A 25,901-nucleotide genomic window follows, 5' to 3' on the forward strand; every position below is an offset into this window, starting at 1 on the left:
AAGCCAAACGCCGGATTACCTTCCCATGACAGCATTATATTGACAGACGCACAAAGGGCCAAAGCTGGTGCCGAAACATCGCTGAAATAAAAGGAACGTCGGAATGAAAGAAGATCACACTGAAATTTCCGCCAAATAAAGAAAGTAATTGCAAAGCATAGCCCTTATCACCACACACATAGCCATAAGCTACCCAAAATAAAGTTATATCGACCATCCTGGCTGGTGCATTCGGTGCGAGGAAGCTCAACAATTGCCCGAACCAAACCACAGAGCCGAGGGGATCTGCTGAACGTGCACAGCTCTTCAACCCCAGGACACCAACTGAACAGACAGATCACACTTCACCTTCATCAACAGGTCATTGTCATAGTTCATATACTTGCATCGACCTACACGATCGATGCTTTAATCGCTTGCATTAATATAATAGTTTGTCGTATAGTTATCATTGGTTGTATCGCACAAGTCCGGCACTAATTGCTCGCCGGAGCGGAACCAGAGCGTTCATAGGACATAGGTCCGATCGCCGGTCGCATTCAGTCTCCTACCTGGGACCCAGTCCAGAGCCCAGGGCGACCGAGCGCCACAATGGCACCCACACTGCACACACGCACGCACTCACCCGCGCGTAACGCACTTGTTTCGACACGGTGTAACCAGCCCCCACATTCGGTAGGACACCCGACTGGGACGGTGTCTGTGTCAGGCACTAACCCAAACGGTGTCAGATGTCCTTAGACGAAGAGCTGACTAAATCCGATGTGTTCGGACTCAGGGTCCCGGTCATCTGAAATGGAAACAAATTTGTTGAAGGCCAAAATTTGAGTTAGGCTATTATATCTCTCATTACTTATGCACTGAATTTGGATGGCTATTAGCTAAAACTGTCCCATTTATTGAGATTTGAGAAAAATGACTAGGGGGTTTAAGAACAATGACCGCTTGAACAGTAAAGTGTGTAGCATAGTCTGCAGGGACTGCCGTCTGTGGGAAAGGGGTATTGTCTGTGGCAGCCTTCAGGGACATCTTACCGCGGGTGGTGCCGGCCCCTCTGCGGACTGTCAGTCTGGGAACAGGGGAATGTCTGCGGCACTTTGTATAGAGATGTTGGGCGTGCCGGTCCCGTTGAGGGCGGTCTGTCTGAAATGAGGATTTGTCCGCATGTAGGCAGGGGACTATCTGTCTTTGATAAGTACGCAGGGACACCTCACCTGCTGGTGGTGCCGTCCCCGTTGAGGACTGTCGGTCTGCATAGAGCGCTGCAGGCGCCGCCGCTCCGCCACCTCGCCCTGCAGCTGGATGTCCAACAAGTAGTTCAGCTGCTTCAGCTCCGCCAACCTGGCACACAAAGACCGAAATTAGGCGCATGGAACATCGAATAACACACATGCAATATCAGCGTGCCTTCCCAATCGGGCCGCTGTGGAGGCCAAATTCCTCCTATAAAGCAGCTTCATAATCTAACCACAACATGTTGCTACTCTAAATCAAGGGGAAAACTTGCAGGGAGAATAATAAAATCATGTTTGCATTCACTTAACATTGTAACCGCATATCAAATTCTTTGGCTGCTAGGCAACTGCTAATGGTGAGCTATATTCGTCAATCTCGGTAATCCAGCTTATTTCGGGAAAACGCAGCCCCTTCCCTTCGTTGGTTGACGAGTTTAACATCAAATGCCCATTCCGCGAAGCTAATGGCGTAACTAAGAACCTAATTAAGCCGCTCATTATGTGTCACTGATTTAGGTCATTACTAGGCTCATGAGTGCGTACTTGAGTTTGAGCTGTTGCACGTCGGCCGAGTCGTCGGCGGGCGGCTGAGACACCTCAGCGCCGCGGGACTGGTTGGAGCGGAGGGCGGACGAGAGGCGCAGCTGCAGCAGGTCCCTCTCCTCCAGCAGCTGGCGGACACAGAGACAAACACATCAATACAGACATCGAATACAGCAGGTCCCTCTCCTCCAGCAGCTGGCGGGCACAGAGACAGACACATCAATACAGACATCGAACACAGCACGTCCCTCTGCTCCAGCAGCTGGCAGACACACAGACATCGATCAATAACGTGCATGTGATGTGTAACAAGGTATGACATGTAATCATAAATGTGCACTTGTCGCTGACACGAACGTTTAAACTTTAAATCATTTCGATAGTTGACTGCCGGAAAATGGTTGTTGACAGCAACCTCGCCGCAGTGGCACGGCAGAATCAAGAAAGCTGCACGAAATTATCTCAAGAAAATATTCTATTTAGACAATTGAAATTAGATTTGAAGGATTATTCGCATTGGCGGTTATCCGATCTGATTGGCCACTCTCGTGTTTTACGCAAATGAGATTACGCATGATAGCAACCATTATGTAACCACAAGATCGACTACGAAATATAAAGCAAGTCGTTATTACTTCCTAAACCAATTTCCTTGATGACGACTACTCACTACGAAGACTTGGAAACATGCCGCACATACCTATGTACAATAGGCAAAGCTCGTCACTTATTTGATTAAATAAATTTATTAAGAGTGAAGAAATGCCCTGTCATCCGAAATGACGGACGCTCTCAGCTCTCAGCGCTACTCACCTGTGCCACCTCTGTGGTCAGCTGACTGCAGCGGGCGTCCCGGCTGTGCAGCGTCTCCGCCAGCAGGCGTAGGTGCTCGTTCAGGCCCTCCACCACGGCGCCGTCCTCGCCCTCCTCGGCCAGCGTGCGCCACTGCGCCGCCTCGGCGCGCAGTGCGGCGATTGTGGCGCGCTGGTTGTTGAGCTCCTCAGCCATCCCGTGGATGATGGCCTCCCGGGAGCGGAGGATGGGGGACTGGTCGGCTGTGAGCTCCTCGCCGACCGCCGCTGGGAGTGTCGCCGCGGCCTCCGGGACGGCAGCAGCGGCCAGCAGGTCAGCAGCGGGCGCCGCCGGATCGGCCCCGGTCAGAGGCGGCAGCTCCGCGGTCATCTCAGACTGGAACACGCTCGTCACCACCGGCTCCACAGCCGTGAGATCGGTGACGGCGACAGGCGCCGCCGGATCAGCCCCCGTGAGCCGATGCGCCGGCGACTTGGGCGGCTCAGCGGCCGACAGAGCCAGCTGTTCGGCCAGTGACGGGCTCTCGGCACCGTCCAGCGGTCCGACCGGCTGCGGCAGCGGGCTGCTGGCAGCTGCCGCCGCCGCCGCGTGGTGCAGCTCCACCAACTCCTCGTGGATCCGCTCCAGGTCGGCCAGCCGCTGTTCCAGGCCCGCCTTCTCCTGTCTCAGCGTCGCTACCACGTCCGCTGAGGGATCACCATCCGCCGGCTCGATGGGCCCGGTGGACTCCTGTTGACGACTCTCGGCCGCCTCCTCCAGCTCCGCCAGACGCCACTCGAGGTCAGTCAGCTGGCCGCGTAGATGGTCGTTCTCCAGACGGAGCGCGTGCACCTCCGCCTCCAGACGCTCCTTGGACTCCAGGAGTCTCTCCTGAGCGTCCTGATAGGTGCCCACCTGGTCGGACAGTCGCGCCTTCTCCTGCTGCAGATTGCGCACCTGGCGTTCAGCCTCCTCGGCTCGTTGGCTCGCCTCGGTGGCCTGCGCCCGCGCCTCCTCCAACATGGCTGCATCCAGAGCGTCGGGGGCGGCGGCCGCGCCGCGACTGGCCATCTGCTGCACCTTTAGCTTCTGCAGGAGGCGACCGTTCTTCACCTTGGCCTGCTGCAGCTCGTCCCGCAGGCCGGCCAGCATGGTCTCCAGCTCGGCCACCTTCTGGCGGTAGAAGGTCAGCTGGTCGGTGAGTGCCGAGTCGGTGGGAGCCGCCGCGCTGCGTGCTGCCGAGAGCTGCGCCTGGGCCGCGCTGAGCGCCTCGCTGACCTGCTGGAGCTCGCTCTCGAGCCGCGCCACGTCAGCACGTTCAGACTCGAGCTCGCCGCTCAGTTGGGTCACCGTGGCGAGTTCCTCAGCCAGCTGAGCAGACAGCTGCGCGACCTCGTCACCAGCCGCCGGCGCCGGCGCCGGCGCCGCAGTCGCTGCCGGCCGGTTCCGTTCCGTCTCAAGCTCTGAGGTCAACCGCGTCACCTCCATCTGCAGTGACGCGACTTCAGCGCGCAGTTGGGTCACCGTTTCCAGCTGCTCGGTCAGCTGCACCGACAGCTGCGGCACCTCGTCAGCCGCTGCTGACCGGCTCCGCTCAGTTTCCAGCTCAGAGGTGAGCCGCGCTACCTCCAGCTGCAGTGACGCCGTCTCCGCGCGCAGCTGGGCAGCGTGCTCGGCAGCTGACGCAGCCGCCTCGGCCTGCTGTCGCAGCTGGTCCGCCTCCTGCTGCAGCCGTGCCATCCGCTCCCGCTCAGCCTGCAGCTCAGCCACCACGTCAGCCAACTTATCTGAGCACGTCGGCTGCTCCCAGAGCTCAGCAGCAGCCGCCTCTAACCGCGCCACCTTCTCACGCTCTGCGATCAGCTCGGCAGTGACCCGCTCCAGCTCTGCCGACCGGGCCGGCGCCTCTGAGGACGGCGACACCGCCTCCAGCGCCGGCGTGAACTCGTGCCAACCCGAGTCGTCCCGTGGAGGTGACGAGCCGGTCTCCTCTAGGAATGGACTGGAGGTGGGTGCCACCAGCGGATCGGCCACCGCCGCGCGGCTCGCCGACACGGACAGCTCCAGTTCGGACACGCGGCTGCGCAGGGCAGCGTTCTCAGTCCGCAGTCGCTCCAGTTCGGTGGTAATCTCAGCGCCGGCGGTCGGTGCGCCACCACTACCCCCGCTGACTCCAGCACTCGCTCCGCTGCTGCCGCCACCGAAGAACGAAAACACAGACGGTAGGACGCTCTGCGCGGCCGATACCACTGCATCTGCGACCGCCGCGTCCGACATGGCGTCTTCGGTTCCCTGTTGGGATGGTGCCGGGGAGAGCAGGGTGACGGTGGAGAGCTCAGAGCTGACAGACTCGGCCGACACAGGCACCGGTACCGCTGCAACGTCCGACGACCAGCCGTCGTACTGCTGTTCAGCCGCAGGAGCAGCAGCTTCTGTCTGCTGTGCGGTCCAGGCTGAAGCCGTGTCTGCTTGTTGTCCAGTCCAGGCGGTAGTTGCGTCCGTTTGCTGTCCGGTCCATGCAGAAACAGTGGCCGGTTGTTGTCCGCTCCACGCAGTAGTCGTGTCCGCCTGCTGTCCAGTCCAGGCTGTAGATGTGTCCGCTTGTTGTCCGGCCTCCACCGTAGCCGTTTCCGTCTGTGGTGCGGCCTCCGCAGAAGCCGCGTCTGTCTGCTGTCCAGCGCCCGCTGCCGCCGGATTCTGAGCGTAGTAGGCGGCATAGTAGTTACAATAGTCAATGTACTGCTGCAACTGCGCCTTGGTCTCTGCCAATTCAGTATCGACTGCCGTCTTCTCAGCCTGCAGGGTGGCGTAAGATTGCTGGGCATCGGCCACCTGACGCCGCAGCTCTTCAGTCTCGGTCGAGTCAGCCGGCCCGGCGGCTGCCGCTGCTTCCAGTCGAGTGATGGTCGCCTGTAGTTCGGTCTTCTCCGCAGCAGCCGCCTCCAGTCGCGACAGAAGCTCGGCCGACTCGCTCTCCAGCGCCGGCACTCTCTCCCGAAGGGCGGTGGCCTCCACTTCAACTCGCTGCATGGCTGCCGCCGTCTCCTCCAGTCGTGAAACAGTCTCCCGTAGGGAGGCATTCTCGGCAGCGGCCGCCCGCAGTCCCTCAGCCTCCTGCTCCATGCGGTTGATCCTCTCCCAGACTACTGTGTTCTCATCTGCTGCCGACTGCAGCTCCGCCGCCTCACTGCGTTCTGAGCTGGACACATCCTCTTTCAGTCGGCGCACCTCCTCCTCTAGAACATGACAGCGGGCGGCTGTCGACTCAGCCTCAGCCAGTCGGGTGCGCAGCTGATCCGTCTCAGCGCGAAGTAGCGTCAGTTGCTCGGCTAGATCCTCTGCCAGGGAGGGAGTCGTCTCCACAGGGGCAGTGGGCTCCGGCGCCGCCGGTGCAGCCGCCGCTGGTGCGCCGAAACTGTCAAAGAAGTTCTCTGACGCGCCGCCAAACAGGGCTGACGCGAACTGGAGGCCAGTGGTGGGGGGCGGCGCCGAAGACATCGCGTGTGTGGCAGCCTGAACGATCGGTTCCTCCACAGGTGGCGCTGACGGTTCTGGCGGCGGCGCTGACGGCTGTGTTGCCGCCGTTGCTGCCTCCGCTGCCTGTCTCTCCAGCTGCTCCTTCTCCGCAGTGACGGTCTCCAGAAGAGTCCTGCTACACTCCAGCTCCTGCTCAGCCTGCTGGAGGCGCAGGCTTTCCGCGGCCGCCGCGTTCAGTCGCGCCTCGGCCGCCTCCAGCTGTTCTCTGAGCGGCTCCAGGTCGGCGATCCTCAGCTCCAGCTGCTCGGTCCTTGTCTCAGCCTCCAGAGCCTGCAGGTTGAGCTGGTGCTGCGCGCTCTCCTGCGCCTGCCGCAGCTCGCGGCGGGCCGTCTCCAGCTGTTCCTCCAGCTGGTGCCGCTCCTGCAGAGTCGTCTGCAGCTGCTGGCCCGTCAGCTCCAGGTCCTGCACCCGCAGCTGCAGCTCGTCGCGCTCCGTCAGCGCCCGGTTCAGCCGCTCCTCGGTGTCGGAGCTGACGCGGAGCTGCTCCTGCAGCCGCTCCCGCTCCTGCAGCGCCTCCTGCAGCTGTTGCTGCAGCGCGTCACGCTGACTGCACGTCTGCGCCAGCTGCTCGTCTAGCGGCGGTCCGGACGCCGCCGTGCTCTCCTCTACAGCCGGTGTGGGAGGGTGAACAGAGACGGCCGGGGGCTGGGCGGGTGGTGGCGCCGGCTGCTGAGAAGGCCACACCTCGGCGAATGGATCCGACCCGGCTCCACTGAACGCAGAGAACACGGGAATCGGCTGAGCCTGCGTCGCTGCAGTCGTCTCCGGCTGATGCGGCGGCGGCGGCGGGGCAGCGGATGACACTGAGACCGCTCCGGTGTCCCAATATCCCCCTGTCTGAGCCGACTGCTCCTGGCCGAAGAAGCCTGCGGTCGATTGTCCGTAATCAAAGGCGTTCGAGGCCGGTTGCTGACCGTCGGTCTGCTGGAAGTAGCCATGAGTTTGTTCGGTCTGCTGCGTGCCGTTCTGGTCGTAATAACCAGGAGTTTGTTCTGTCTGCTGGTTGCCGCTTTGGTTGTAGTAACCAGGAGTTTGTTCAGCTTGCTGTCCAGGATACTGCATGGGAGGATACTGGCTAGTGTCGGCAAAGTACCCGGCCACTCCTTGATTACCCTGGCTGGTGTATTCTGCACTGGTAGGGTAGGCCTCCGTCGCCTGGTAACCGGTCTCGCCCTGAGACACCTGGGGTTGATCAAAGTAGTTGTACTGTCCCGTCTCCTGGCCTACTCCGGGCTGGTGCTGGCCCATCTCACCCAGTTCAGCAGTCGCGGCCTCAGGGTCAGCGGAGCGTAGCTCGGACTCAGAATGCTGCCCTCCGGCGTCAGAATCGCCCCAGCCCGGCCACTCGGGCTGTGCCGCTGTGGCCAGCGGAGGCGCTTCGGCTCTCTCGTGAATGACAGCTGCCTGCTCAATGGCTGTGTCTCGCTGCTCCCTCACTGACGCCAGCTCACGCTCTAGCTCTGCAACATTGTCGGCAGCCTTCTGCAGCGCCACCTCGTTCTCCTGTTTGCAGCAGGCTAGATCGCGTTCTAGTCGCTCAACATCGGAAGTCTTCTGTTTCAGTTGACTCTGAACCTCGTCTATAGTAGAGAGGAACTTTTCGGTGGCCAATCCGGCATCCTCTGCAGCTCTCTCCCCGGCAGACAGACCCTCTTGCTGGATGTGGACCAGCTCCTGTTGTAACCGTGCCTCCTCTTGCTGCAGTCGTGTTGCCTCCTCTTGCAGTCGTGTCACTTCTTCAGTCGCTTGCTGCACGCGCGCATCGCTCTCCTGTTTGCAGCAGGCTAGATCACGTTCTAGCCGCTCAACATCGGAAGTCTTCTGCTTCAGTTGACTCTGGACCTCGTCTATAGTAGAGAGGAACTTTTCGGTGGCCAATCCGGCATCCTCTGCAGCTCTCTCCCCGGCAGACAGACCCTCTTGTTGGACGTGGACTAGCTCCTCCTGTAGCCGTGCCTCCTCTTGCTGCAGTCGTGTTACCTCCTCTTGCAGTCGCGTCACTTCCTCAGTCGCCTGCTGCACGCGCGCGTCGCTCTCCTGTTTGCAGCAGGCTAGATCGTATTCTAGCCGCTCAACATCAGCAGTCTTTTGTTTGAGCTGACCCTGAACCTCGTCTATAGTAGACAAGAATTTCTCGGTGGCCAATCCGGCATCCTCTGCAGCTTTTTCACCGGCAGTCAGACCCTCTTGTTGGACGTGGGTCAGCTCCTGCTGCAAACGGGTCACCTCCTCCTGTAATCTCGTCACCTCTTCGGTCACCTGCCATACGCGTGCCTCGCTCTCCGCCGCCCGCTGTTCCGCGGTCAGCTCTGCCTCTGTCCTATCCGCCGCCATCTGCTCCTCCAGTCCCCGGACCGTATCCGAGGCCACTCGCAGCTCTGCCAGCGCCTGCTCCGCCAGCGCCACGGCCGCCGCCGTCGCCGCCTGCTGTGACTCAGCCTGACGCTCGGTCTCCTGACACAACTGCTCGGAGTGGGACTGGGCGGCGCGCAGAGCGTGCGACTCACGAGTCAGCCTGTCGGCCTCCTGCTGACTGACCACCAGAGAGCGCTCACACTCAGCCCGCTCGGTCTGAGCAGTGTCCAGCTGTTGACGAAGCTCAGTCAGGTCGGATACAGTGTCCTCCAGCTCGTCACGCAGACTGGAGATCTCGTGGTTCAGCACGGACCACTGGTGGCCGGCGTCTATACGCTGGTGTTCCAGAGTGCGATCGCGGGCTCCACGCTCCCCTTCAGCGGTGACTAGTCGAGAACGAAGCTGTGCCACCTGGTCCAGTGCCTCCCACAGCTTTTGAGCCGTTTCCGCCGCGTCAGGGCCGGCCGGCGCCTGCTGCTCGCTAGTGACGGTGTCGAGCCGCTGCAGCAACTGATCGCGCTCGGCAGCCAACTGGCTCACCTCCTGCTGAGTGGTGAGCAGCAGCAGACGCACCTCGGTCAGCTCGGCCGAGAGCGCGTCAGCAGAGACTTGGCTATGATCAGCGCCGGTGGTAGGCGCGGCCGACAGGGGTGGTGCCGTCTCCACAGCAGTGACCGCGTCTGGAGCCATCAGTTCGGTAGTACCGAGCCGCAGAGCCTCGGAAGCCGGCTGGTCCTCGCGCGGCCACCCGGCGTCCTCATCCCATCCCCACTGACCGGACAGCAGGCCGGTAGCCGCCTGTTCATCAGCCTCCTCCTCGCCAGTCGACCAGCCCCAGCCTTCGCCTGCAGCCGCATCGACCGGCTCCTCCGTCTGCGCGGCGGGAGCGGGCGCGTCCTCGTCAGCCGGCGGAGCGGACGGCGAGGTGTCCACCGGTCCGGCCTCCATCATGTCCCAGCGGTCCCAGCCGCCGCCGTCGTCCCAGTCGTTCGGCGCCGCCACCACCGTTATTGGCTCGGAGGACTCGGAGGGAGGGCTGGCGTCCTTCAGCGTGGTCTGCGAGTCAGCGGCGGCGGCTGCTCGCGGCGGTGAGGCAGCGCCGGAGCCGGGCCGCTCGTCCACCATCGACCAGTTCTCCTCTGACGAGTCACGATGGTGGCCCTCGGAGCCGCTGGACGGTAGGCTGACCACGTCCATACCATGAGGTACACGGAACAGATTGCTGGCCTCGGCGGCTGGCAGCGCACGCAGCTGCTGCATCAGAGTGCGCACGTCAGCCACCAGAGCGGTGTCGGCGGGCCGAGCAGGCCCGGCCCGCTGCAGAGGCTCGGTGAGTGCGGACTGCAGGCCAGCGTCGACCGACTGCGACCGCTCTGCCTCCGCCTCACAGCGCACGCACCGTAACTCGGCAGAGAGCGCGGTGGTACGAACCTCCAGTCCCGCACACCGCTCGGTGGCTGCCGCGAGCGCCTCCTCTTTGGAGGTGAGCTCATCCAACAGGTATCGGATCTTGTCCTCTTGACCTGCCTGAATTTCTTCCAAACTGGTGATGCGCTCGCCTCTGTCGTTGTTCTCATTGGTGACAGCCTCTAGCGCTTCCTTCAGCTCATTTATTACGGCGGTCAGACTCTCGGTTTCCGTCTTATCCGTGCTTGTCTGATCACTGATGAGCGCCTCTAGGCTCGATATTTTCTCATCTTTACCCTTGAGCTGGTCAGTCAGAACAGAAACATTGGCTGTGACACTTTCCACTTCAACCTTCTGTTTATCAATGACTTCCTCCAGCGCGGCGATTTTGGCATCTTTCTCAGACAGTTCGAGCTCCCACTTCTCCCGTAGTTCGTCACTACCCTCCTGAGGCACAGCCACTGGGTGTTCGGCACTCTCCAGCTGCTCCAGACGCGCCTTCATCTGCTGAGCCTCCTGCTCCAGCTCCTTGACTCTAGCCAGCGCCTCGTCTCGCATGGCAGTGCGGCGGCGCACGGCCGTCGCCAGCTGCTTCAGCCGGGTCTGCTGTTTGAGCAGCAGCGCCTCCCGCTCGCCGTCCGCGCCCGGCGGCTCACTGCGAGCTGATTCAGACCGTTCGCTCATCAGAGAGCTCTGTGAGGAGCTGCGGTCGCGCAGTGGCGGCAGCGTCTCGAACGGATCGCGGGGTTCCGCGGCGGCCCGTGCCAGCAGCTGTACTGCCTCGGTGAGCTGCGTGCAGCGGACCCGCAGCGGCGCGGCGCCGGCCACTGCCGACTGCAGGGCCTCCCAGCCAATCACCACCGGACTGTTGGCCGGCAGCGTCCCCAGCAGCAGCCGGCTGTGCTCCAGGAGAGAATGAACGGCGGCGGCCAGCTCAGTCTCCGCTGCGCCGATCTGTGCCTGTAGCTCACTCTCCAAACTCGCCTCACTGGCGACATGTTTCGCCAGCTCGGAGCGAGCCTCCTCCAGCTCGGAAGTGATCCGCTCCAGAGCTGCCTCCCGCTCGGCCCGCTCGGCGTCGTTCCTTTCCAGGACCGCCTCTTTGTCGACCAACAGGGCACGCACCTCGTCCAGGGAGGCCTCCCGCTCTGTCAGAGTGTGACGCACTTCCTCTAACGTCGCCTCACGCTCAGACAGCTGCTTCTGTAGCTCAGCCTTGGCCTGAAGCTCCTTCCGCAGCTTGGCCTTCATTAGTTTCATCTTCTGCTGATCGGGACCCGCGGCGGCGGCCGCCGGCGGAGTCTCGCTCGCTGGTTCTGCGGATTCCACCTTCGCTTCCTCCACGACCACCGGTGGCTCTGGCGGAGCGTCCTGACGAGCTCGGAGAGCCTCCAGGGCCTCCCGCGCCTCCGTCAACTGCTGCTCGGCCGCCTGCCTCGCTGCAATTTCCAGGTCATACTGAGCTCGCAGTTCAGCCAAAGCCGCTCCAGTGTCTGTTCGACCTTCCTCCTCCATCGAGGCCGACGCCCGCTCCATCTCAGCAACACTTGTCTGCAATTCGGTCACACAGGACTTTAGCACACCAATTTTTTCCTCCAGCGCCGCCTTCGCCTTCAGCTCCTGCTTCAGCTTGGTCTTCAGCTTCTTCACCATCTTCTTCAGGGTTTCCTGTGACTGTTCGCCGGCGACTTCGATGGTCTCCGGGGTATGCTCCTGCTCATGCTGTCCTTTCTCTGTCTCCAGTTTCTCCAGCAGCAGTTTGTTGCCGGACTGCAGCTCAGCCACCTGCTGCTCGGCGCTGTGCAGCTGGGTCTGCAGCTGCTCCACCTGGCCCTGCAGCTGGTGCCGCTCTTCCTCCAGCTCCCGCTCGGCCTGCTGCAGGCGATTCGTCTCCTCCTGCATGGCCGCGCACTCGGCGTGGCTCTCCCGCAGTCGGCGCCGAGCAGTCTCCAGGTCGGTAGCGAGCACCTCCAGCCGCGACTGTAGCGCCGAGGCGCTGCTCTCGTCACCGGCAGGCTCCTCGGCGGGCCACGAGTCCCAGCCGTCCGAGGGCTCTGCTGAGCCCGCGTCCATGGCCGCTGTCGGCGAAACACCCTCGGAGGTTTCAGCCGCAGTGTGTTCGGCGCCGAATTCGGAGCTGGACATGACCGCCTGGCTACCCGCCTCTGAAGTATCCTTCTTCGCCTGGCTTGCCATTTCGGAAGTATCCTTCTTCGCCTGACTTCCCATCTCCGACGTATCTTTCTTCGCCTGGCTGCCAACATCCGAGGTATCCTTCTCAGCTTGACTCGCCACATCCGATGTATCTTTGTCCGCCTGGCTGGCCACATCGGCAGTGCTCTGCTGGGTTTGGCTCACCACCTGTGACGTGAGATCGAACTGGCTGTCAGCCGCCGGAGGGGAGGCATCCGCAAACCAAGCACCCGTCGTCATTGGCGCCGGTCCCGCGTTGGCAGCGGCCAACTGAGTCTTCATGGCGGCCAGTTCGGCGGAGCTCTCTTCAAGGCGGGTCCTAATGGCGTTCAACTTAGTTTCAGCTGACTCTCTGGACGAACGGTGAGCGTCTGTCTCGGATAGAGCTTCTGACAACCGAGTCTCAGTCTCTGATACCCTGGTCTCAGTTTCCGACAGCTTGGTCTCAATCTCCGTCAGTTTGACCTCGGTCTCTGAGAGTTTGGTCTCAGTCTCCTCAAGCTTGGCATTTGTCTCGGTTAGCCGTGCCTGCGTGTCAGCTAGCTTCTCCTCGCACTCGGCCAATTTCGCCCTAAGCTCGTCGCGTTCCCTGTCCAGCTCGCTTCTGCCAGCACTGCTCGAGTCCAGCTCCCGCTGGGTTTCCTCCAGGGCGTTCCTCGTCTCCTGAAGGGCGGCCGTCAGGTCGGCAGTCTGCTGCTCCAAGTTCTCCTTCTCGGCAGTCAGTTTGGAGAGCAGTGCGTCCGACTCGCCAGATGAGGACGTGAACTCCTCCACCTGGGAAGACATGGATTCAACCGTCAAAACGAATCAAAATTAAATACAGACGGTTCATGTTCATATTGCTACCAACGACGGATAAGAGCACATGGCGACATTGTAGATCAACAAAATTTGACAGTAACGTCATTTAAACGCAATTAAAAATACCTATCTGCCCGTCAAATTCCGTCGATAATTGAACAAAGAACTTGTCCAGGCGACCTTGTGAGCTTTGTCACCACTATCTGTTCTCGATGGAGGGAGGAGAGTGCGTAAAGGTACAACCCCAGAGAAATGCGTGACTAACAAATTACCAGCTGCGGACCGAGCAGGAAGCCGTATGACACATTGATCGCCTATCACCCTGACCTTTTGCTCCAGCTCCGTCAGCTGAGCGTCCTTGGTGCGGAGCTGCTCCCTCAGCTGTTCGGCAGCGGCCTCCAGCTCCGCCCGCTGGCCCTCCGCCTCCGCCTGAGCCCGCTCCAAGTCACACAGCTTCTTAGTAACGGCGGTCAGCTCGGCCAGTCGCTCAGAGGACTCTGTTGGGATAACAGGAACGGCGTCAATGGTTGTACCGTGCCAGACAGCCGGTAATGGATCTAATACAGTCAGTTCAACGGCTACATGCAAAGCAAACTAATGCAATTGAAGCTGGTATTCATCTGACCTTTATGAACGCATGCATCCAACGATGAAGTGCATAAATGTTATGTTACTAATCAACAGATATTATAAAATGCTAACCAGTAACTTAGTTCCAAGATAGAGTTCCGATGCCCTGCCGTCAGCCCTTCTCTGGCCCATCTGTCCACCCACCCTGCTGGAGCCTGTCCCGCTCCTCCTCCAGTGCCGTCGTGTCGGCCCGCTCCGCCAGCTCCGCCTCCAGCTGGGCACAGCGCTCCGACAGCTGCACCGTCTCGCCCTCCAGCTGCCCCAGTCGCTGGCGCTTCTGCGACTTCACTCGAAACACCATCTTCTGTGATTCGGCCAGCTCGCGCTTCACGGCGGCGAGTTCAGAGTCGAGAGACGCCGCGCGGCCCGACTGCCCGCACAGACACGGAGGTTAGGTTGTGATCAGTCGAAGCCATACGACCATACGACCGCCATTCTACACAAGCTGGTGCGAAGGTAGAAGATGAATTACTACCCATATCACAGCCAAACTAAAAATTGCACCGATAACACCATATTGTTTCGCAAAAAAACTGTTAATAACTGTTTTAAGAAATACTATAGTCTGTTTTTCGTATCTTCTACCTTCACTCAAAGACGGTAAACTCTCTAATCACGTGCTCCAGCAAACATCTAATTAAATCAACACCGGTGCAAAGTCAATTTTCATCTCGAACGCAAGATCGAACGTCTGTCCCCTTGGCCATAGACCTCTGTACACCTTGTATGCCTTGTTATTCGTCGGTGTAAAAGTTGTCGCAACGTAAATAAAGCAAAACATTAAGCATTTGAAAAAATATGGCAGAACATATAACACATTTATTTTCTTTTACCCAATGAAAAGGAAGTGCAAGCTTTAAACTATTCCTTAAATGTTCTTAGCAAGAGCGCTTCGCACAATGGAAGTACCTATGAACAGCAAAACGTCCTTGTGTATAGGTCGGTAGCCAATAAACCGTGGTAACGATAATACAAGCGATAGTCTAGCTTAAAGGTTTCTTTTCCACTTTTAACTGCGCAGCGAAGGCGAACTCCAACACGAGCAACAAACTCCTGCAATGAGTGGTGGGCCATGCGGCCAAGATTTGAAAACTGTACCCTAAAAACGTGCTGGAGGAACAAAACATCTTTGAGTGAAGGTAGAAGATACGAAAAACAGACTTTAAACAGCATGAGCGTACCAGAGAGCTGAGATGTCGTTGCCAAGAAAAAGGTCATAGCTCAGCAATCTGGCAGCCCAGCTAACATATCAGAAAAGCAAAATAAGCAATTCTGAAGAATAACAAACAGACACATTCGGAAACGAAACACACTACCGTAGATGGAGTGGATTGCGGATGATTTTACCTACCTCGATTTTCGCAGACGCCTGTAGTTTTACAACTTTCTCCTGCAGATTGGCGTTTGCAATAACCAAATCAAACTTGGCAGCTTCGATCTTCTTGTAGTTTTCTTCTGCCGTTTCCAGACTGGAACCCAAAGACACAACCTTATAATAAACGAGGTCTGCTTTTCTGCTGTCGAGTCAGATATGAAAGCACATGAGGCATGAGGCATACTGTCCCCGCGATAGGGCATGAAGTGCTCATGGCGTTGAGTGCACGAATATTGTGTCTCTCGGTGGTATACGCGCCCTTCAACATCGCTGGCCACCAGCCAACATCGAGTACTACTATGATTCGGCCTATTACTCACCACATCCATAGACCTCTGTATACACATCTAATCATAGATCAGCTTATGTATACCTAACAGGAGTGTGTGAGAAGCATCAGGTAGGTATGCACGAGTGACTGGACAACTCACGCGTCGGTGGCGGTCTGCAGCTGCCGGCTGAGCTTCTCCTCGCGGACCTTCCAGTCGGCCTCGTGCACAGCGAACGCCTCCTGCATGTCGCGCATCTGCTGCCGCGTCTCGTCCAGCGTGTCCATCGTCTCCTGGCCGCGCTCAGTCAGCGCGCGCGTCACCAGGTTCACGGCCGCCGTGCGCGCAGAGATCACAGACTCCTTCTCCTGCAGGGTATCCTGCGGGGAGAACGTCACACATCAGATATCAGACTGCTGCATCGCCGAGATTACAGCCTATTTCTCCTGCAGGGCACCCGGCTGCAAAATGAGAGATCATAAATCAGTAATCACTTATGTAACGTCTCCTGGAAGGGACACGACGACGTAAGATTAACTAGGTACTCTTCCTTGCAAACTTCATTTTGTACGTTTGTTAAAATAAGACTCAAAGCTCACTATCACCTTAGTGTAATGTTGTGGAAAACCATGCACTTTTTCACAGCATCGCACTATTTCCAGTTACACAAATGTAGAAGCAGTCATAAATAACATCTTACCTTCAGATCCACAACCGTGGCTTCCAGCTGTGACACTTTGTCGGACAACTCGTATATGTGATTGTCCTTTGACAGGATGATTCCGTAGAGCTCCTCGGGAGGTTTCTCTCTGATGGAGTCACTCAGCGTCATAGACTGCCGGAGGAAAACACAAGACACAGAGTCGTGACTGAACGTCGACGGTTCTGGCAACAAAATGGATAACACGTACAAACAGCCACTGCAACAATGGACATAGAAAGTAAGCAGATTCTTTCACAGTTCACCAAAATTTCTACCATTGAATTTCTGCCATTCCAAAAAGACTGCCATGGAATCAGCGACATGGAGGCAGGGTTTATCCATAGTTCCAACCCACACTGGGATACCTAATAAGTGAGAGCTCACCCTGCCCAACTACCTACCTTCCGAGGCGAGGTGCCCAGCTCCATCTCGCCGTCGGACCCGGACTCGGCCGAGTCACATGAGTCATACCGGTAGTCGGGGTCCTCGATACGCTCCTGTAGCCGGCGCACCATGGCGGTGATGTCGGCTCGCGGCTCACGAGCACGCTCCTCCTGCGCCCGCCTGGAGATGCGAGCATCGTGTCACGCCGAGTCTTCGGGGTATTTAACCCTCGCCCGCACATGGGGGGGGGGGGGGGGTGGTTGCCACCCCCCCCCCCCCCCAGGTAGTCTTTCTGCTCTGCACTCAACATTTTTAGAGCTAGAAGGCTGATTTTTCGTATAGCTGCTCCTCTATCCTTTCTTTATGTCATGTCCGTGAAGTTAGCGTCAGCAACAGCAACGAATACAGCGTCGGATTCAGAATCGCTTAAAAAACTCATATTTGGTCAATTGGGGGACGGGGAGCAAGAATATGACCTTTATTTGGCCCTAGCTCTTACCCCTTACCCCTTAATCCGCCCTTAAAGGAAGGGGCGCGTCAAAAGTGCCTCAAGGGTTCGTCTGATCGCCAAAATAACGGTCGCAATCGATTCCCCGGGTCAATATCTAGCCGCAGCCTCGGGTTCCAGATGTGTGCAACTTACCCCTTACCCCTTAATCGGCCCTTAAAGGAAGGGGCGCGCCAAAAGTGCCTCAAGGGTTCGTCTGATCGCCAAAATAAGGGTCGTAATCGATTCCTCGGGTCAATATCTAGCCGCAGCCTCGGGTTCCAGATGTGTGCAACTTACCCCTTACCCCTTAATCGGCCCTTAAAGGAAGGGGCGCGTCAAAAGTGCCTCAAGGGTTCGTCTGATCGCCAAAATAAGGGTCGCAATCGATTCCCCGGGTCAATATCTAGCCGCAGCCTCGGGTTCCAGATGTGTGCAACTTACCCCTTACCCCTTAATCGGCCCTTAAAGGAAGGGGCGCGTCAAAAGTGCCTCAAGGGTTCGTCTGATCGCCAAAATAAGGGTCGCAATCGATTCCTCGGGTCAATATCTAGCCGCAGCCTCGGGTTCCAGATGTGTGCAACTTACCCCTTACCCCTTAATCGGCCCTTAAAGGAAGGGGCGCGTCAAAAGTGCCTCAAGGATTCGTCTGATCGCCAAAATAAGGGTCGCAATCGATTCCTCGGGTCAATATCTAGCCGCAGCCTCGGGTTCCAGATGTGTGCAACTTACCCCTTACCCCTTAATCGGCCCTTAAAGGAAGGGGCGCGTCAAAATTGCCTCAAGGGTTCGTCTGATCGCCAAAATAAGGGTCGCAATCGATTCCTCGGGTCAATATCTAGCCGCAGCCTCGGGTTCCAGATGTGTGCAACTTACCCCTTACCCCTTAATCGGCCCTTAAAGGAAGGGGCGCGTCAAAAGTGCCTCAAGGGTTCGTCTGATCGCCAAAATAACGGTCGCAATCGATTCCTCGGGTCAATATCTAGCCGCAGCCTCGGGTTCCAGATGTGTGCAACTTACCCCTTACCCCTTAATCGGCCCTTAAAGGAAGGGGCGCGTCAAAAGTGCCTCAAGGATTCGTCTGATCGCCAAAATAAGGGTCGCAATCGATTCCTCGCGTCAATATCTAGCCGCAGCCTCGGGTTCCAGATGTGTGCAACTTACCCCTTACCCCTTAATCGGCCCTTAAAGGAAGGGGCGCGTCAAAAGTGCCTCAAGGGTTCGTCTGATCGCCAAAATAAGGGTCGCAATCGATTCCTCGGGTCAATATCTAGCCGCAGCCTCGGGTTCCAGATGTGTGCAACTTACCCCTTACCCCTTAATCGGCCCTTAAAGGAAGGGGCGCGTCAAAAGTGCCTCAAGGGTTCGTCTGATCGCCAAAATAAATGTCGCAATCGATTCCCCGGGTCAATATCTAGCCGCAGCCTCGGGTTCCAGATGTGTGCAACTTACCCCTTACCCCTTAATCGGCCCTTAAAGGAAGGGGCGCGTCAAAAGTGCCTCAAGGGTTCGTCTGATCGCCAAAATAACGGTCGCAATCGATTCCCCGGGTCAATATCTAGCCGCAGCCTCGGGTTCCAGATGTGTGCAACTTACCCCTTACCCCTTAATCGGCCCTTAAAGGAAGGGGCGCGTCAAAAGTGCCTCAAGGGTTCGTCTGATCGCCAAAATAAGGGTCGCAATCGATTCCCCGGGTCAATATCTAGCCGCAGCCTCGGGTTCCAGATGTGTGCAACTTACCCCTTACCCCTTAATCGGCCCTTAAAGGAAGGGGCGCGTCAAAAGTGCCTCAAGGGTTCGTCTGATCGCCAAAATAAGGGTCGCAATCGATTCCCCGGGTCAATATCTAGCCGCAGCCTCGGGTTCCAGATGTGTGCAACTTACCCCTTACCCCTTAATCGGCCCATTAAAGGAAGGGGTTCGCCAAAAGTGCCTCAAGGGTTCGTCTGATCGCCAAAATAAGGGTCGCAATCGATTCCTCGGGTCAATATCTAGCCGCAGCCTCGGGTTCCAGATGTGTGCAACTTACCCCTTACCCCTTAATCGGCAATTAAAGGAAGGGGCGCGTCAAAAGTGCCTCAAGGGTTCGTCTGATCGCCAAAATAAGGGTCGCAATCGATTCCCCGGGTCAATATCTAGCCGCAGCCTCGGGTTCCAGATGTGTGCAACTTACCCCTTACCCCTTAATCGGCCCTTAAAGGAAGGGGCGCGTCAAAAGTGCCTCAAGGGTTCGTCTGATCGCCAAAATAAGGGTCGCAATCGATTCCTCGGGTCAATATCTAGCCGCAGCCTCGGGTTCCAGATGTGTGCAACTTACCCCTTACCCCTTAATCGGCCCTTAAAGGAAGGGGCGCGTCAAAAGTGCCTCAAGGATTCGTCTGATCGCCAAAATAAGGGTCGCAATCGATTCCTCGCGTCAATATCTAGCCGCAGCCTCGGGTTCCAGATGTGTGCAACTTACCCCTTACCCCTTAATCGGCCCTTAAAGGAAGGGGCGCGTCAAAAGTGCCTCAAAGGTTCGTCTGATCGCCAAAATAAGGGTCGCAATCGATTCCTCGGGTCAATATCTAGCCGCAGCCTCGGGTTCCAGATGTGTGCAACTTACCCCTTACCCCTTAATCGGCCCTTAAAGGAAGGGGGAATCGATTGCGACCCTTATTTTGGCGATCAGACGAACCCTTGAGGCACTTTTGACGCGCCCCTTCCTTTAAGGGCCGATTAAGGGGTAAGGGGTAAGTTGCACACATCTGGAACCCGAGGCTGCGGCTAGATATTGACCCGAGGAATCGATTGCGACCCTTATTTTGGCGATCAGACGAATCCTTGAGGCACTTTTGACGCGCCCCTTCCTTTAAGGTCCGATTAAGGGGTAAGGGGTAAGTTGCACACATCTGGAACCCGAGGCTGCGGCTAGATATTGACCCGGGGAATCGATTGCGACCGTTATTTTGGCGATCAGACGAACCCTTGAGGCACTTTTGACGCGCCCCTTCCTTTAAGGGCCGATTAAGGAGTAAGGGGTAAGTTGCACACATCTGGAACCCGAGGCTGCGGCTAGATATTGAACCGAGGAATCGATTGCGACTCTTATTTTGGCGATCAGACGAACCCTTGAGGCAATTTTGACGCGCCCCTTCCTTTAAGGGCCGATTAAGGGGTAAGGGGTAAGTTGCACACATCTGGAACCCGAGGCTGCGGCTAGATATTGACCCGAGGAATCGATTGCGACCCTTATTTTGGCGATCAGACGAATCCTTGAGGCACTTTTGACGCGCCCCTTCCTTTAAGGGCCGATTAAGGGGTAAGGGGTAAGTTGCACACATCTGGAACCCGAGGCTGCGGCTAGATATTGACCCGAGGAATCGATTGCGACCCTTATTTTGGCGATCAGACGAATCCTTGAGGCACTTTTGACGCGCCCCTTCCTTTAAGGGCCGATTAAGGGGTAAGGGGTAAGTTGCACACATCTGGAACCCGAGGCTGCGGCTAGATATTGACCCGGGGAATCGATTGCGACCCTTATTTTGGCGATCAGACGAACCCTTGAGGCACTTTTGACGCGCCCCTTCCTTTAAGGGCCGATTAAGGGGTAAGGGGTAAGTTGCACATATCTGGAACCCGAGGCTGCGGCTAGATATTGACCCGAGGAATCGATTGCGACCCTTATTTTGGCGATCAGACGAACCCTTGAGGCACTTTTGGCGCGCCCCTTCCTTTAAGGGCCGATTAAGGGGTAAGGGGTAAGTTGCACACATCTGGAACCCGAGGCTGCGGCTAGATATTGACCCGGGGAATCGATTGCGACCGTTATTTTGGCGATCAGACGAACCCTTGAGGCACTTTTGACGCGCCCCTTCCTTTAAGGGCCGATTAAGGGGTAAGGGGTAAGTTGCACACATCTGGAACCCGAGGCTGCGGCTAGATATTGACCCGGGGAATCGATTGCGACCGTTATTTTGGCGATCAGACGAACCCTTGAGGCACTTTTGACGCGCCCCTTCCTTTAAGGGCCGATTAAGGGGTAAGGGGTAAGTTGCACATATCTGGAACCCGAGGCTGCGGCTAGATATTGACCCGAGGAATCGATTGCGACCCTTATTTTGGCGATCAGACGAACCCTTGAGGCACTTTTGACGCGCCCCTTCCTTTAAGGGCCGATTAAGGGGTAAGGGGTAAGTTGCACACATCTGGAACCCGAGGCTGCGGCTAGATATTGACCCGAGGAATCGATTGCGACCCTTATTTTGGCGATCAGACGAATCCTTGAGGCACTTTTGACGCGCCCCTTCCTTTAAGGGCCGATTAAGGGGTAAGGGGTAAGTTGCACACATCTGGAACCCGAGGCTGCGGCTAGATATTGACCCGAGGAATCGATTGCGACCCTTATTTTGGCGATCAGACGAACCCTTGAGGCACTTTTGACGCGCCCCTTCCTTTAAGGGCCGATTAAGGGGTAAGGGGTAAGTTGCACACATCTGCAACCCGAGGCTGCGGCTAGATATTGACCCGGGGAATCGATTGCGACCGTTATTTTGGCGATCAGACGAACCCTTGAGGCACTTTTGACGCGCCCCTTCCTTTAAGGGCCGATTAAGGGGTAAGGGGTAAGTTGCACACATCTGGAACCCGAGGCTGCGGCTAGATATTGACCCGAGGAATCGATTGCGACCCTTATTTTGGCGATCAGACGAACCCTTGAGGCACTTTTGACGCGCCCCTTCCTTTAAGGGCCGATTAAGGGGTAAGGGGTAAGTTGCACACATCTGGAACCCGAGGCTGCGGCTAGATATTGACCCGAGGAATCGATTGCGACCCTTATTTTGGCGATCAGACGAACCCTTGAGGCACTTTTGACGCGCCCCTTCCTTTAAGGGCCGATTAAGGGGTAAGGGGTAAGTTGCACACATCTGGAACCCGAGGCTGCGGCTAGATATTGACCCGGGGAATCGATTGCGACCCTTATTTTGGCGATCAGACGAACCCTTGAGGCACTTTTGACGCGCCCCTTCCTTTAAGGGCCGATTAAGGGGTAAGGGGTAAGTTGCACACATCTGCAACCCGAGGCTGCGGCTAGATATTGACCCGAGGAATCGATTGCGACCGTTATTTTGGCGATCAGACGAATCCTTGAGGCACTTTTGACGCGCCCCTTCCTTTAAGGGCCGATTAAGGGGTAAGGGGTAAGTTGCACACATCTGGAACCCGAGGCTGCGGCTAGATATTGACCCGAGGAATCGATTGCGACCCTTATTTTGGCGATCAGACGAATCCTTGAGGCACTTTTGACGCGCCCCTTCCTTTAAGGGCCGATTAAGGGGTAAGGGGTAAGTTGCACACATCTGGAACCCGAGGCTGCGGCTAGATATTGACCCGGGGAATCGATTGCGACCCTTATTTTGGCGATCAGACGAACCCTTGAGGCACTTTTGACGCGCCCCTTCCTTTAAGGGCCGATTAAGGGGTAAGGGGTAAGTTGCACACATCTGGAACCCGAGGCTGCGGCTAGATATTGACCCGAGGAATCGATTGCGACCCTTATTTTGGCGATCAGACGAACCCTTGAGGCACTTTTGGCGCGCCCCTTCCTTTAAGGGCCGATTAAGGGGTAAGGGGTAAGAGCTAGGGCCAAATAAAGGTCATATTCTTGCTCCCCGTCCCCCAATTGACCAAATATGAGTTTTTTAAGCGATTCTGAATCCGACGCTGTATTCGTTGCTGTTGCTGACGCTAACTTCACGGACATCTTTATGTCCACTGAAAATTTCAAGTTTCTGTGAATTTTGGTTTCGGAGATATGACCTTATTTTTCAGGTCATGTCATGACCCAAATGGCCAATTCTCAACATCTTGCGTTTGCCATGGGCCTTATGAGCTTTTGACACCCTGATTTCGGCCTTTTTTGCCAGTCTTACCTCCTACCTATCATGGAACATGTTGTTTGACGATGTAAAGGGGTCAAGGTCAGGGTCAAGGTCAACCTAGGTCACCTAAGATAATTGCGTTTTAGGCAAGCTGAATTTACTTTTTTTAAGTTTTTTGACTGCATTTTTGGTAAAAGCTTCTCAGATCATGATTTCATGTAATATGGACCCAAAAACAATCGGTGCACACATCAGTATACACACAGACACACACAGACATACAAACACATATAATTGACCTTGACCTAACTTGACCTGAAATGACCTCAGCAGCAAAATTCTGGTCGGGTAGTGTGACAAAGAGGTTCTAGCTGGCTTGGCACCAGAAAACAGCATCGTCATCGGTATTTGATAAGCAGCACACTTGATATCCAACGGTGACCCAAAACAGCAACATTTTTTAGTTTGACCTGACCTGGAAGGTCAATGACTGACCTGAGAAGGTAAAACTGGGTATCATTGGATTCGTCTCTTCCCAAAGAATCTTTTTGGTCTTTACTGCTAAGCTCTATCTCCAACAGGAACGAAATGGCGCGGGGGGGTGGCAACCACCCCCCCCCCCATGTGCGTTCTAGGATGGGAAAATGGCATGTGCGGGCGAGGGTTAATAACAGTCGCGTCGAGGGGATGTTACTGGATTTCGTAACTCTTCTGTCGAAAAAAAAAAACGCCGGACTGACGCTACGCGAAAACATAGGTGACAATAATGTCAATCACTATTCCTCAAACAATTCTGCGGAGACGTTTACGACTTCAGGGCGATTTCAGCACTCGCTGCTGACTGATCGTCGTATAACGATACAAACGCAGTTGGATAGGCATACTTTAAACCGTTCCTCGACCGCGAGAACCGACCATCGTTCGTCCCGTCCATTGACGGACCCGTCCACTGACCTTTGCTCCTCCAGCTGCCGTTTGATCTCGAGCAGCCTCTGTCGGCGCGGCTGTGAGCCGGCGGGCGGCGCGGGACCGCCGGGGCCGGCCCCGTCCTCCTCCAGGGCCGCCACCTGTTCACTGAGCGAAGCCAGCTGGGAGCTCTGCTCGGTCCCGGCCACACTCAGCCGCTGTGCAGACACCAGAGAGAGGGTCGGTCAAAAATACAAATGTAGTACAGTTTGGCATGGGTTGTCAGGAGGCATCCTGCATGCACTAGAATGGGCTGCCTTGTGACTCAATGGATATCAGCAATACAAGGACATCATTGATTGCAATATGTCTTCATTCTATTGCTTCTGTGATGTTCTTGGCCCAAAACAAGAGGTCTGCTCTATCATCTACAGCAATTCTCAAACAGAACAGAGTTGAATGCAGTGATATATTCTGTGAGATCCATAGTTGACACTGCAGTTGAATTGCAAAATACTTTCAATATGCTTCCTTAGGTTCATATCCCCAAATGTCTGGCATGCATTCCCAACCAGATGAGCACATTTTGGACATAAAAACACCATGCTTGCAGCCTGACATGTCACTGCCTGGCTAGTTGAGTGTTCAACACATACCTGGACTTGCTGTTCTTTCTCCTGAAGCTGTGTCTGGTGAGTTTTCACCATGTCTTTCAGCTGTTTGATAAGGTTCTGTTGCATCTCAAACTGCTCTTTCATATCCTCCATTTCTGGGTTTGCCTCGACTGCCTCGGTGGCAGCCTCGGCACCCTCGCTGCCACCCCACCACATGCTGCTGTTTCTGCTAGACTAGGACATCACAAGCTGAAAAGAAAATCTTCTGATGAAAACATCGTCAATTAAAAGGCAGGAAGTATAAGAAAAGGGCTGAAAGAGGGCTCTATGATTTCTACAAACATAAGTGAAGGTGATTTGTTGATCATCACTGTTTACCTACTTTAGACTGATGGGTCGATTAATTTTTTGGTGTCTGACTCAGACTCAAGCTTCTGAAAAACAGCCGTGACTGCAATCTGGCTCCAGACAGAACAATTGACATTACTTTTTGACAAACTCCAGTCAGAGGTCTGTGGAGTGTGGAGTGGATAGATTTGTTTCCAGGACCTTGGTTTCCAGCATTCTCATAGTGATTTAATTAAGCTTTATCCCGGGTTCAAGGTCTCTCAATCAACAAAGATTCTACATCGTCTGGCCAATCATGTTCCATAACCGCAGCCAAGCCCCCTGACCTTGAGCGGGATTGGCTGGAGGACATGGAATCTTTGTCGTCTCAGAGACATCAAATGCGGGGTTAGTTGAATCGAGTATCACATTTGTGGGAGGAAGCCCACAAGGTGAGTAAACAAGGTACCTAAGTAAACCCAGGCTCAGGCTACCTAGGTCTCAGACTCAATTTGAACTGAACCAAAAAAAAAATCATTTATCAGTTTAGTAGGTAGGTAAGTACCTTCATTTGCTTCAAACAACATTAAAATGTACTTTAAGTTTATAAATTATCACACAAAAACAAATAATGTTACAGCTTCAAGCTACTTTTACCAAAACATCTGGAAATCCAGGCCCATGTCACTCCACTTTTGATGACATCATATGGGGGCCTCAGGACAATAATGGCGCGGCGCGCCACAATTGCTTCAAAGCTACTTGCCAACAATTGCCATTTTTGAAAATATTATTTTGAAATAAAGTTCAAAGTAATAAAAATATTTTAATAAAGTTGTTGAATAAATCGATACCATATCTAAAAACTTACTGAAAAATGATTTATTCATAGTAAAAATATAAGCTCGATGCGTTTTTACGTTGCTTTCCTGCTGCTGCAGAGGGTTTTTAAATCGTCCATATCTTCAAAACCGGCCATTTCTTAGCATATTGCTGCTCTTTTTTATCGCTAGAAAATTAGCTGGACTTTCTAATGACATCAATAGTTGAGCGATATGTGTAGAGTGTCACCAACAATCTTCAAATGAAGTTAGTCATTTTTACGTTGTAAAGGAATGGAGTACCCCTTTCGAGCATCAGGGGTGACGTCACTCAGGATCTGTCTCTGATTGGTCGACGGGGGAGTGACTGTACCTTCTATAGATGGCCTTGTGGAAATCTACCGCACAACAAAACCCCACAGCTCCTATAGCTTTTTGGCCTTGAATAAATTGCATTATGCATATGCTAGAATCATTTACTTTAGACATATAATGCGCTGCTAGGACATTTACCACAAATACCTTGAAATATTTATTCAATGTATAAAAACAGCCTTTTTTCTTGCTAAACTAATAAGGTCAAGCTGTTTTGTAAATGAAATGATGATTCCGAGGAGGATAATACAATTTTTCACCTTTTGTTCAATAAAATAAGAATTGT

At 55.4% G+C, this 25,901-nt stretch overlaps 1 protein-coding gene across 2 annotated transcripts; it reads right to left on the reverse strand.

Annotated features, from left to right (window-relative positions):
• Positions 1-15: 15 nt before the first annotated feature.
• Positions 16-25,096, reverse strand: LOC122379771 (microtubule-associated protein futsch-like). Of its 2 annotated transcripts, none has more exons than XM_043362231.1 (13): positions 25,077-25,096; positions 24,135-24,341; positions 23,527-23,696; positions 16,242-16,404; positions 15,838-15,972; positions 15,300-15,517; positions 14,845-14,962; positions 13,638-13,863; positions 13,191-13,360; positions 2,592-12,836; positions 1,779-1,906; positions 1,215-1,341; positions 16-790 (listed from the first exon to the last, which is right to left on the reverse strand). In XM_043362231.1, exons 2-13 carry the CDS (start codon positions 24,306-24,308, stop codon positions 728-730), a joined length of 11,937 nt encoding a protein of 3,978 aa, XP_043218166.1. In that variant the 5' UTR covers positions 24,309-24,341; positions 25,077-25,096; the 3' UTR covers positions 16-727. The 2 variants fall into 2 exon arrangements, with proteins under 2 accessions (XP_043218166.1, XP_043218165.1); XM_043362230.1 differs by having other exon boundaries at positions 24,985-25,093.
• Between the last annotated feature and the right edge of the window lie 805 nt (positions 25,097-25,901).

The sequence above is a fragment of the Amphibalanus amphitrite genome, unplaced genomic scaffold (assembly GCF_019059575.1).
Source record: "Amphibalanus amphitrite isolate SeventyFive unplaced genomic scaffold, NRLGWU_Aamphi_draft 000084F_arrow, whole genome shotgun sequence".
In the NCBI taxonomy this organism is placed as follows: Eukaryota; Metazoa; Arthropoda; class Thecostraca; order Balanomorpha; family Balanidae; genus Amphibalanus; species Amphibalanus amphitrite.